Source organism: Enhydra lutris, unplaced genomic scaffold, assembly GCF_002288905.1.
Source record: "Enhydra lutris kenyoni isolate GAN:26980312 unplaced genomic scaffold, ASM228890v2 scaffoldscaffold23, whole genome shotgun sequence".
NCBI classification, from domain to species: Eukaryota; Metazoa; Chordata; class Mammalia; order Carnivora; family Mustelidae; genus Enhydra; species Enhydra lutris.
In genome coordinates, this window is record NW_019154107.1 from 17742684 (window position 1) to 17756417 (window position 13734).

The 13734-nt window shown below is 36.6% G+C and overlaps 1 protein-coding gene across 1 annotated transcript in view; it reads left to right on the forward strand.

The window, feature by feature from the left end:
* Positions 1 to 13734, forward strand: part of LOC111150500 (cilia and flagella associated protein 47) — a 526123-nt gene that overhangs the window by 73472 nt on the left and 438917 nt on the right. The window contains exons 20-21 of the mRNA XM_022507981.1: positions 3014 to 3158; positions 7869 to 7963. Coding sequence (XP_022363689.1) covers positions 3014 to 3158; positions 7869 to 7963 — 240 coding nt within the window. The remainder of the gene's footprint in view (positions 1 to 3013; positions 3159 to 7868; positions 7964 to 13734) is intronic.

Sequence of the window (13734 nt, forward strand, 5' to 3'; positions counted from 1 at the left end):
AACATGTACTGTGTGTAGTCTTTGGTGAGTCACTTTTAACTGAGTATTGTATTTCCAGAGTTGATCTAAGTTGTGTGTAGCTTTTTTTTTTTTTTTCATTCTTACCACTGCTTAATATTCCATTATGTAGACCTGTTGCAATTCAGAGACTCAGTCTGTTGTCCATTCAAATAGGTGTTTCTCTTTTGTTGTTATGACAAGCACTCCAGCAGGGAACATTTTGTGTACATATCTTGTGAGGTACAGGTGCTAGAGTTTCTCTCAGAGTAGAGTTGCTAACTCATAGAATATGTGCATTTTTGGCTTCACAAGATAGCTTCCATATTTTCTCCTCAAGTTTCCATTGCTCTGCATTCAATTGCTCCTTAAGTTGTATTATAAGACTTAATGTTTGCCAATCTATTAAGTATAAAATGATCATCTCATTGTGGTCTTGATTTGCATTTTCTAAACTATAGTTTTGTTTATTTTTAAAATTATTGTTCTGTATCCTGATAAAATTCTGTTCTATAGTTGATAGCCCACACATGTATTTCTTTTCCTGGCAAGTCTTTCAGGAATTAAATCTGGTCTCATCTACCCAAAAATCTTACCCTGAAGGCGCCTGGATGGTTCAGTTGGTTAAGTGTCTACCTTCAGCTCAGGTCATGGTCCCAGCATCCTGGGATCAAACCCCTTGTCGTTGGTGGTAGGTGAGCAGGGAGTCTGCTTCTCCCTCTCCTCCCTGCTTGTGTTCTCTCCTGCTCTCTCTCTCAAATAAATAAATAAAATCTTAAAAAAAAAAAATCAAGAAACAAAGAACTCACCCTGATCTTTAATGCAGGCCCATATGCCCCCTCCATTGCGACATTTATAAGATGGTACAAACATCTTAAACTCTGGAAACATCTTCATCATAGCAATTGTCATATTATTTTCAGGTTATCTGAACTTCTCTTTCTCTCTCCCACTAGTACTGCAGTGCCTGCGCCATTCTGGTGCGGAATTAAATAGAGCAAACATGGGTGAGGCTGCCAGTGTCTCAGGTAGGGCCTCGTTACTAGTCTAGACTTTAAGGGCTTCATCACAATTTTAGTTTCTGGCTTTGAGGTACAATTTTCTTACTTTTATTTGGTGTTGAAGGCATGATAAGTCTAGACAGATTGACAGACACTAGGCTACCTTGTGTAAGACTGTGGTGATTCTTGGAGATTAAAATCCCTGCAGTATCCAGAGTGCTTTCTCCATTGCTATGGTGTTTGTTCTTGAACAATATTAGAAGTGTATTTAGACTTTGACTACTTCATTTCCACACCCTAAAGGCATTTGTGGCATGCTTTGCATGTTATGGTGTAATTGAATAATTTATAAGACTTTGTATTAATATATATCAATATTCCCTGATTATGGGGTACCTGGGTGGTTCAGTCGTTTAGCATCTGCCTTTGGCTCAGGTCATGATCCTAGGGTCCTGGGATCGAGCCCCACATTGGGCTTCCTGCTCGGCAGGGGACCTGCTTCTTCCTCTCCCTCTGCTGCTCCCCTGCTTGTGTTTCCTGTCTCACTGTGTCTCTCTCTCAAATAAATAAATAAAATCTTAAAAAAAATTCCTTGATTATGTTGAATTTTAAACATAGCTGCCTTTAAACAATAATAAAATTAATATTCTGGCATCATCCGTAAAACCTTTAATAACTGTATGGTGTTGAATATGTATCTTAATAACAGTTAGGACATTTTATCCAAATGAGCATATGTACAAGGCTCATAGTATAAGAGGAATGATCTTTTGCATCAAGCTTTCATTACCCATATTGGATTTTACAGATTTCCCCTGTAGAACTGGGTTTGTATTTTAAGTGGGAGAAACAGTAGCCAGTTGACCTTAATGCAATATTTCCCTCAACATTAGGATACTGTTGCCACTTTCTCTTTAGTGTTATATGTAACTCTTTTACTAAGTAACTGTAAGGCTATAAAGAGGAATCCTATAGAATTCTGTGATGTAGGCACATACCTGGCATATAAGATAGTTAAGATACATTCAATAAACATTCCTTACATATATTTAAGCGAGGCATCGGGGCTAAAGATATAAAAATGAATCAGGCCTAAGGTCCGCTAGGAGAGACAGATTTGTAAACAAATAAACAGACTTTATGGTGTTATAATGGTAAGTAAATATAAGGAACAGAAGTAGTTCTGAGCACAGTGTCATAAAATATGGTTTATCTGACTGGGGTTTGAAGGATACATAATATTTTATCTAGCAATTATGAGTTAGAGGAAAGCTTTCCTAATAGAAGGGACACACTAATAAAGACAGAGGAGAGTGAAGCATCAGGTATTGGTTGGAAAGGACAAGTCATACAGCTTGCTGAAGTACGAAGTGAGTGGGGGAAGAGTGGAGCTCCGTGAGGCAGGAGAAGGTCAAGATGAGCTTTATGAACCCTGCTGAGGAACTTGGACATTGTCCGGTAGTTGGAGGAGAATCATCACATTTTAAGATAGAAAGTACAGATTTTCAGTTAGTTTAATTGTGAATTAGTTGTGGAGAGGAGAATTGGAGAAAGTACAAATCTAGAAATGACCTGAAAAGTGATGCATTATTTACTTCATACAATTACATTAGGGATAAGAGGTAAAGGAGGCAGAATAAAAGGGATTTGGTAACAGAATAAAAGGGATTATGTATCAGAGGTAGGGGAGAGGAAGGAAAATGTGGCCAGTTTTTATAGAGTATAGTAGTTAATAATGCCCTTAATGAAAAATAACGATACATTTTTTTTCGAGGCATAATGACATATAACATTATGTCCATTTTAGGTGTACCAAATAATGATTTCATATCTGTATGTATTGCAAAATGATCACGATAGTGAGTCTAGATAACATCCATTACCAAACATAGTTATATTCTTTTTCTTGTGATGAGAACTTTAAGGTCTACTCTTTTAAAGTGTAATTTTGGTTTATATTATTTTTATAAAATATTAATCTGCTTTCTAATTCTTTTTCTCTTTTTAAATTTTAGGACGTATTTAACTTCAGTGGTACCTATGTTGGTGCTACTCAGATTATTCCATTTACAGTAAAAAACAAAGGTATAACACGTGCCAGAGTGGAATTTAATCTACAAGACTTTGAATATTTTTCTTTGGATTTTAAAGATAAAACAGGTATAGCTCTTATACTATAATAACATTCTTGTAAAACAGTTTTAAGTTGTTTTAAGGTATAATGTTAAAAAATAATATGTCAAGGGCAATTGATGTATTTTTAATTACTCAGTGCATGGTTTTATTTCTAGAATTATATCAGTATTAACATCAGGATACTTTGGTAATGTATAACATATAACCAGGCTTGTTAGTTGATTTAATGTAGTTAGTTAAGAATGTTATGTATATGTTAAAAAAAAAAGGTTTATGTATAAGTATATGCTATAAATCAAAATGGAATTATTAATTGCTAATTTTAATTGCCCAAGAGTTTCAGGTAAATGTCTTTGGAGAGTTCTTTCTGCATGTTTACTCATGTATTAAGTATCTTTATGTCACATTAAATTTAAAAAGATAGGTACTTCGGGGTGCCTGGGTGGTTTACTCGTTAAGCTTCTGCCTTTGCCTCAGGTCATGATCCCAGGGTCCTAGGGTTAAGCCCCGCATCAGGCTCCTTGCTGGGCAGGAAGCCTGCTTCTCCCTCTCCCACTCCCCCTGCTTGTGTTTCTCCTCTTGCTCTCTCTCTGTCAAATAAATAAATAAAATCTTTAAAAAAAAAATAAGAGGCACTTCTACAAAGACATTTCATGTGTTTACTCTAGGGGTTGGCACCATAAGGTTTATGGACTAAATCTGGCCTGATATATGTTTTTATAAATAAAGTTTTATTAGAGTACAGACACATTTATTTGTTTGTGTATTGTTTATGGCTGCTTGCATACTATAATGGCAGAGTTGAATAGTTGTGGAAGAAACCATATGGCTTGCAAAGCCTACAGAATTTAGTATCTGGACCCTTATAGCAAAGGTTTGCCAACCATTGGTTTGGTCCTTTATTTTTCAATAAATATTTGTTGAATACCAATTATAGGCTAGATACTAGACTTTGAGTCTATAAAGACAATATCATATTTTACATGTTCTCAAGAAGTGAACGCAAGTATATCAGTCAGGATCTCAGAAATTCACAGATGATTTGCTCAAAGGGTTTAACTGAAGAGAGTTTAATGAAGGAATTATCTGTGGAGATGGGAGCTGGATGAAAAGAAATCAATGAGGGATGGAAGCTGCTACTACCTCGCACCTGAAGGAATAAGAGGATGCAAGTTATTTCTGGAGCCCCATGATCAATGAAACTTTGAAAGAGGGGCCAACTGATAAGAGCTTTAGCCGTGAAGGAATGCAGCCATTGCCAGAAGCGTAACCAATGCAGTGAAGACATGAAGGCAGAAATCCCTCCTACCTTCTGATAACATACGGGTGTCTCCCTGTGGTTGAATGAAGTCAGAGCGAGGGGGCCTAGCTGAACTGACCTATAGAAGTCAGGACAGAGCAGCAAAGAGAAAGGTGGCTGTGGAATCTAATGACCAATGAAGAACACCTCTAACAGTATGAGAGCTGGACAAAGAATCAGCTTATTATCAGAGAGCATGGCAGATGCTGTAAGACAAGTGAGTACCTAGTGCTAAGGGAGCATGTGCTAGGGAAAAGTAGTAATCAGCATAAGGGAAGATTTCTTGGAGAAGTCGATGCCTAATCCTCATCTTGAAGAAGACGAGAAGATACACAAGAAAAGGGGATATATGAAAGAATGCAAGTAAAGGCCTAGCAATGAGTCAAGGTGGTAAGCAGTTCAGGATGCCCAGAGTGTAGAGGGACAGGATGGGGAGGGCAAGTGAGATCCATGTCACTAAGGATCTTTTCTGGGCTTTGATCCTGGAAGTTAGGCAGCACCATTAAAGGATGTATATCCAGGCAGTGGTGTGATCAGACTCACATTTTGCTCATTTTTCTTTTGGAGCAAAGTTGAGGATGGGCTGGGGGAACATGTAGGAATGGGAAGGGCAAGACCAGAGAGAGGGAGGTCAACTAGGGGTTGTGGCCATACAGATGAGAAGTGATCAAGCCTGAACACAGGCAGTGATGTTGGAAATGGGAAGGAAGGGAGTACATAAGAAATGCTCTGACTTGCTTATCAAGTGGACCTGGGTCTTAGGGAGGAGGAGCAAGGCTCAAATCTCTCCCAGGTTTTGATTATAAGGGGTAGGCGACTGGAGGTACAATTCATGGTTGAGGTGATACAGGGGGAGGATCAGGTTTAGGTGAGTGTGGTATGTGAGGACACTGCGTACTAGCCCAGGAATGATTATAGCAGGCGGCTGGAAATACATATGAAGTTTCTATTCTTTTTTTTTTTTTTCCCTAAGTCTGGATGCTGAAACTTTAGTTGCTTAACACTTTATTCTCACTGACTGCCTCATTTACTGTCATTGTACCTTGTTCATTGGATTGCAGACTCCTCTTTATTCTGCACGGCTAGTCCACAAAGTGCATATGTTTTCACAATTCTACCTTAACCCTAGCACAAACCTCCCTCCTAGACCACTGCATCATCTTCTCAAATGCTTCCCATGCCTCCAAGCTTTTCTCCTCGGACCTGTTCTGAAGAGTAGTCTTGAAGCCAGGATCTTATCACATCACTCCTCTGCTCAAAAAGTTTTGTTTGTTTCATGTTACCAATAGCGGTGGTTCTTAGTGGCATGGCTGCTGACACAGTCCAGGAGGTACTTCCCTTGATCTTAATTATTATTAACAGTTTGCAACAAAGTTTACACTTAAAGTGTTCTGAAGATGTATCTTATTGTTATAAGTATTTTAGCACATAAATACCCTTCTGTGACAAATTAGACTTGGTTTTTCTTGTGATCATTTCAAGATTATTGGATAGACGAGTTATTGGAGAGGCCATGTTGAGAGCCATTTGGGGATGACTCCACGTTGTCTTTCTAGTCGCCTTGCCCATTGCAGCATCCAGTGGCTCTCCCCGCTGCAGTCAGATTATGTTCCACGTTTCCTTCTAATGGCGCTGGAATTCCCTTCTCCTAGGATGGTTCTTCCTCTTCTGTTCCTGGTGTCTGTGATCCCACCCCCTTTTATAAATTATCTTAAACCTCATGAGTCCCCATGACTCATTAGCCCCATACCCACCCTTGTCCGGTTGGTTGAAATTATTTTTTAATCTTTACTCACTTAGGGCATTGTGTAAGTCTCTTTTTAGTACTAACCGTTTCTGTCTCATATCAAAAAAAGCTGTGTACCTGTTTGGCTCCCCTGCTACACTGTTAGCTCCATGAGGTCAAGGACTATGTGTGTAATTTTTGTTTTTTGGTTTTTTTTTAAGGTTTTTTTTTTTAAGATTTTATTTATTTGACAGACAGAGATCACAAGGAGGCAGAGAGGCAGGCAGAGAGAGAGGATGAAGCAGGCTCCCTGCCGAGCAGAGAGCCTGATGCGGGGCTCGATTCTAGGACCCTGGGATCATGACCTGAGCCAAAGGCAGAGGCTTTAACCCACTGAGCCACCCAGGCGTCCCTAATTTTTGTTTTCTACTAGAGTTGTCCACGATAGTGCTGTGTATATTACAGGCACTCAAGAAATATTTACTGAAGCTGTCTTGGATCATTTCACAGACTATATGTTTACATATATTCCAAAGATATTTGAGTATGTATCAATCTGTTTTTATTATATTTTCTATGTTCTAGATATATACCCATTCTAAGTAGGTTTTCTTTGCTGTATAACATGTGTATCTTTCCCCACACTACAAACGGCAGATGTTAATATACCCTTAATGAGGTTTTTTGGTCATTTAATGGTTTTTCATCAAGGTGACTGAAATTGATTAAGTTGAAGGAGGGTGCAGTGAGTTATTCAAGTTCATTTCCACACATGGGTGATAGAAATTATCGTCATTCCTTGGATTAATCAGAAAATTTGGGGGAGAAAATGGGATTTTTAGAATTGTTTGGATGAGGGTGGAGGTTCTTTTTTTTTTTTTTTTAACTTTATTTATTTATTTGACAGAGAGAGAGAGATATATATATCACAAGTAGGCAGAGAGAGAGGCAGAGAGAGATGGGGAAGCAGGCTCCCTGCCAATCAGAGAGCCCAATGCGGGGCTTGATCCCAGGACCCTGAGATCATGACCCGACCCAAAGGCAGAGGCTCAACCCCTGAGCCACCCACGCACCCCCGGAGGTTCTACTATAATAAACATTTGATCTTTCAGGAACTTTTTCTAGAAGTTTATTTAAGTGGTTATAATTTTTGACCTTGACATTTATGTTATTGTTTGACAGTTTTTCTGTATCTTCACCTAATGCTTTTATATCTGGAGTGATTGTATTTTGTCAATAAGTGACCTTGTATAAAATTGTGTTTATCTTCTGTGTGGCTTCTTGGAGGCGTCAGAGGAGATCTGGGTCTTCCCTTCTCTGTCTTTGCTGGAGAGGGAGTCTCCCACTTTCTTGGACCTAAGATTCAGTCCTTTACTTGACTTTGACCTTCATTACTTTCTACATTCTTCTGCATATGACTGTGATGCTTATCCTTGAACTTTGGAGATTTTTTAAAAAATGGGCTTACTGTCTGTTTTGCTGACTGAATATGTTTGATACATGTTTGAATATCAGTTTTGGTGACTGGAACCTTGGTATTAAGAGTCTTTCTTTAACCAGCAGCAACCTTATGCAGCCCTCCACAGCAATTTTGATAATAATAGACAGGTTTATGAGGCTTCTCAAAGTTTCATTTCCATATTTAACAGTGGTATTATCGATATGTATCTGGCTTTTTAAAAAATAATATTTTTTTAATGTTTTATAGGGGAATTCACAGACCCTGCATTTCCTGACATATATTCTTTGGAGTTAGAGGAAGGGACATCTCTGGAATGTGGCATAGCATTTTCTCCTAAAGAAGTATGTTCGGCTTTCCATTATTCATATGATTGGAGAGTAGTGGTGTTAAGATAATCCTAACTCAGAAGCTATCAGAGATCACTTAAGGTCTTTTTGTAGTGAGTCTTTTTCTAACTTGTGAGCGTGCCTGAGTTTACCTTTTAATTCAGTAAAATGATTCCTAGAAGTGTCTGGCTCACGTTTGCAGAATGTCTCGAGAGTTCTAGAGAACACACACAAGGAAACTGTGGTCTCAGTTCTGCTCTCTAGAAAATTCAAGATGTAACACGTTATGAAAAAAAGTTGATGCTAACTCAAAAATCACTTATATTTGAACCAGCATGTGCTTTATACTTACATTTAAGTGGTATATGTTTAATGCTCTTGGAATCAATACCAGAAATTATCAAAGATGTGCTCTGAGGGTTTAAGACAGGTTGCTATGATACTGGTTCTTTTTATCGTGTTCCTTGATGTTTAGTAATTTTAAAACAACAAATAAACAAAATCAAAGAAAATGTCTTTCCTGAAATATGCCCAAGAGCAAGGGGTACCACTTGATAAAGCTTTAGGGGCCATTTCTCATATGTTTTTGCTTCTGAGATTTTGCAACATAAATGCCAAGAGAAGAGCTTCTTGCTACTCATGATGTGGAAAGTCATGTTGCTGCATCCTCCTAAACAAGAATCAAATTTCTCTATGATAATTGAAGGATAACATTCTTAGGTCAAACACTTCTTATATTCCAACATAACTAGCATGATGCCTTGAACCCAATAGGTGTAGAACAGAATGAGTTAAGTGAAAATAATTCATAACGCAATAAGAAAGTGTATTGAATGCCAGGTACTGTCTTTAATTATCCATTTTTAGTCATGTCACTGAAGTACAGTTTCCCGAATTGAAATCTTATTTTAGGAACAATGATAGCTGTTAGTTAGCTTTCAGGAGGAAAAAATAAAGGAAATTTAGGGACATGTTTAGATTTAAGAAAATGCTGAAGAGTAATTTTGCTTTTTTAAGTATAGTACATTAGTTGGAATATGTTTTTGGGTTTTGTGCACATGTGATTCACGTGGAATGATGTAGTCTACAGAATTCACTCATGTCTGTTCTAGCTGTAGGCAAGCGTAGTGCATGAGGTAGCAAAAGTACTTTTCTGACATTAGAGAAAATGAAAATTCTCATAGACAACATTAAGTATACTCAGATGCATATTATACTGTATTTAATTTCCATAGGTTTCATCTACATTAATGAACAGTGATATTTAGAACCTTTTAATTTTATTTACTTTTTGGAAAAAAATTTTTTAATTTGTTATTTTTTTAAAATTGAAGTATAATTAGCATACAGGGTTATATCAACTTCAGGTGTAGCATATGATGATTCAACAATTCTTTACATTACTCAGTGTTCATCACTGTAAGTGTACTCTGAATCCCCATCATCTGTTTCACAACCCCCCCCCCCACGTCCCCTCTGGTAACCTCTCTCCAGATAGATACTTTTTAGCAAGGTTACTAGGAAGAGAGAGAACATCTTTTCTTTTTTTGAAAATTATCTTGCAAATATTTTTCTTTGGCTTAATTTAGGCTATCAGATAATATCAGAGTACAAATATTATTTAGATTTTCCTTTTACCTTTTTAGCAAAAGGACTTTGAAGTGCATGAAATATCGTCAGGGTATTTTTAATTTGTCTTTCTAATTCAGACAAAAGGCATAATAAACAAGTGATTTGAGGAGATTCAGAAGACATTTCTGTTTTTAAGTTTTACAGTATTCTAATATCTCAACTCTCATATACCCTGACCATTTGCAAGTTTTGTTAGCATTAACTTAATATTTTAATCAAGTGTGTCAATGATAATCTCTTCCTGCTTATGAAGGTTTATTATTAAAGTTAAAATGAGTTTAGAAGAGCAGAAAGAAAAAATAAGCAATAAATAAATCCTAATCCTTGACAATGACCTCTGGTTATATATGGGGTTCTCTCTTTTTTTCTTCCTCTCCCTCTCTATATTTTTATGCTTATTATATTACTATATCTATAATTATAAAGAATACTTTATAAATTATTTTTCACCCACATTTTTATTCAGTGTATCAGTTAAAATGATAGCTTTTTGTGTTTTGAATTAAATTTTTTTTAAAGATTTTATTTATTTATTTGACAGAGATCACAGTAGATGGAGAGGCAGGCAGAGAGAGAGAGAGAGAGAGAGGGAAAGGGAAGCAGGCTCCCTGCTGAGCAGAGAGCCCGATGCGGGACTCGATCCCAGGACCTCGAGATCATGACCTGAGCCAAAGGCAGCGGCTTAACCCACTGAGCCACCCAGGCGCCCCTTGAATTAAGTATTCTAAATACACTTTAATTTTTAAAGGATGATCTATCCTATTATTTAATGGCTATATCATATTTATGGTTCCTTAACTAATCTTTCTTACTATGCACTTAAGATTCTTCCATTTTTGGGGCTTTATAAATGCTATAGAAAACATTCTTATACATAAATGTTTGCTTTCACATTATTTATTTTCATTATGTCTTTCTAGAAGAATAGTTGGGTCAAACTCTATGTACTTATTTTAGGCTGTTGATATGAGTTGCCAAATTTCTCTCTAAAGAAGGTTATACCAGGGGCACCTGGGTGGCTGTGTCGGTTAGGATCTGCCTTCTGCTCAGGTCATGATCCCGGGGTCCTGGGAACCCACCCTGCATTGGGCTCCCTGCTCAGTGGGGAGTCTGCTTCTCCCTCTCCCACTCTCCCTGCTTGTGCACTTTCTTTCTCTCAAATAAATAAATAAAATCTTTAAAAAAAAAGGTTATACCAATTATATTAAATGCCAGTACCAGTGTAAAATGTTGCTTATAGTGCTTGTACAACTAGGTTGCATCGATTATATATGCATGCATATATAATATTCTCCCAATCCAATAGGTGAAAGATCATTTCAAATTGCATGTCTTGGATTCTTGTATAACGAACTACCCTACAACAGTAGTGATTTAGTTGCTAACAATTTGGCGTGGTTGGTACTGTTAAAATTCTTTTAACTCACTGGTAAGAGAAGTGGCCTCTGCTGTTTTCTTTTTACAATAGTATTGGCCAGTTTTCTGTTTTATTTTTCCTGATAAACTTTGGAATCATTTTCTCAAGTTTATAGCTATAAATTCTATGGGGATTTTGGTTTGTGTTGCATTAAACTAAAGAAAAATTACAAGGAAGTGATTTCTGTCTAAAATTCAGCTTCTTATTCAAAAATAAGAAAAGGCTTTTATTTTATTAATTATTTTTAAAAGATCTATTTGCGAGAAAGAGGGCAGGAGCAGGGAAGGGGAGGGGCACAGGGAGAGACTCTTCAAGCCTGTCTGGGGGCTAAATCAGGACCCATGAGATCATGATCTGAGCTGAAACCAAGTTGGATGCTCAATGGACTGAACCACCCAGGCACCCCAGGCCTTTTATTTTATTAAAGTATTTTATGCTATTCAGCAAAATTTTGGAATCTTTTAAAGTTATTTTTCTATGATCTTTTTTGCTGTGTAAATGTTTGTGTTTTATGTATTTTTTGCTCTTAAATTTTGAAGATAATGTTGGTGAAATATATATAAAACTGTCTATCTTGGGGTGCCTGGGTGGCTCAGTTAAGTATCTGACTCTTGATCTCAGGTCAGGTCTTGATCTCAGGGGTTGAGTTCAAGGCCCGCATTGGGCTCCATTTTGGGCATGGGGCCAACCTAAGAAAGCAGAACAAAACATGGGTGTCTGGGGATCTCAGTTGTTAAACATCTGCCTTCAGCTCAGGTCATGATCCCAGGGTCCTGGGATGGAGCTCCACATCGGGCTCCCTGCTCAGCAGGAGGCCTGCTTCTCCCTCTTCCAATCCCTCTGCTTGTGTTTCCTCTCTCTATATACCTCTCTCTGTCAAATAAACAAAATCTCTTTTTTTAAAATATTTTATTTATTTATTTGACAGAGAGAGATCACAAGTAGGTGAAGAGGTGGTCAGAGAGAGAGAGAGAGAGAGAGAGAGGAGGAAACAGGCTCCCTACCGAGCAGAGAGCCCGATGTGGGGCTCAATCCCAGGACCCTGGGATCATGACCTGAGCCAAAGGCAGAGGCATTAACCCACTGAGCCACCCAGGCGCCCCAAATAAACAAAATCTTAAACAAAACAAAACTGTCCATCTCACTTCAAACTTCAATTATTTTAAATTATCCTTCAATTTATTTTAGATTTTTCAGGAATATTGTAATAGACTACAAATACTGTTATTTGTCTCTTCCAATTAGATAATTATAATTTTTACCTACTTTTCTTATATTACATTGTTTAGAATTTCCAGAACAAGGTCACATTATTTTCTTGGCTTCTCTGATTCCTAGTTTTCTGTGAAGTAACATAATGTTTAAGCTCATGTTAGGAAATAATTTTTCTAGTACTAATTTAACACAGATTTTAATCTAAAATAGATGTAGACTTTTTTATTTAGTCATATATATTTATGCCATCAATCATATTATTATTCCAAGGAGGAAAACAGTTTGATATATAATTCAACATTATATTTGTAGCATTAGTATATTTTTGGCACCCATCAGGTGATCAGTAAGTATCTATTCAATAAGTAAATTAAAATGCAGCACATAGACCTGCACATTCATTTTTAAGAACTTACTCTTTTTTTTCTTTTGGATACTTAGAATTGAAATTAATGAGAGAGTATGTACATTTTAATTATTGGCACATATATCCACATTGCCACCATAAAACTTGTATCAATTTATATTTCCATTGATAATCGTCATTTGACAAATATTTATTGAGCACCTACTAGCTACCCTGCATTCTTCTGGACCTTGAGGTTATAGTAGAAATCTTACATCCTAGTGTGGTAACACGCTGTCTCTTCTTCACATCTTCTTTATATTGAGTATCATCATTTGCCAATGTAAAGCACATGTCTGACCAAAGTCCAATGTATCTGGTCTTTTTTTTTTTTTTTTGGTCACTTTTGCTTATTGGTGTCATATCTAAGCTATTATATAACCCAAATCATAAAGATGTATGTTTGGTTCTAAGAGTTTTATAACATTACCTCTTAAGGTTTAGTTCTATGACTCATTTTGAGTTATTTTTGTGTATGCTATAAGATAAGAATCTAGTTTCATCCTTTTGCATGAAATGTCCATTTGTTCCAGGAGAATTTATTGAAAACATTATTTTATCCCATTAAACTGCTTTAGCACCCTTAATCTAAAATCAGTTAAACATAAATATAAGTGGTTATCTCTGGAGTTTTATTTCTATTCCATTGATCTAGATGTCTTTCCTATATACTATACTAACTATACTAACCAATGTCTTGGTTAGTATAGTATATTTTGTAGTAATTTTTGAAATTAGAAAATATGAGTCCAGCAGTTTTGTTCTTCAGTGATATTTTTGGCTAATTTGTGTCCCATGCACTTCCATATGAATTTTAGGATTACCTTGCCAATTACTGCAAAAAAAATCCAGCTGGGATTTTGATAAGGATTGTGAAGAATGTGTAGATCAATTTGGGGAGTGTTGCCATCTTAACAATGTTAAATCTTCTAATCCATGAACATGAGATGTTTATGCATTTATTTAGGTTTTAATTTCTTTCCACAATGTTTTGTAGTTTTCAGTATGCAAAGTTCCCACTTCTTTGTTAATTTTATGTCTAATAGTTCTAATGCTATTGTAAATGAGATTGTTTTCTTAATCTCATTTGCAAATTGTTCATGTTAAGTGTATAGA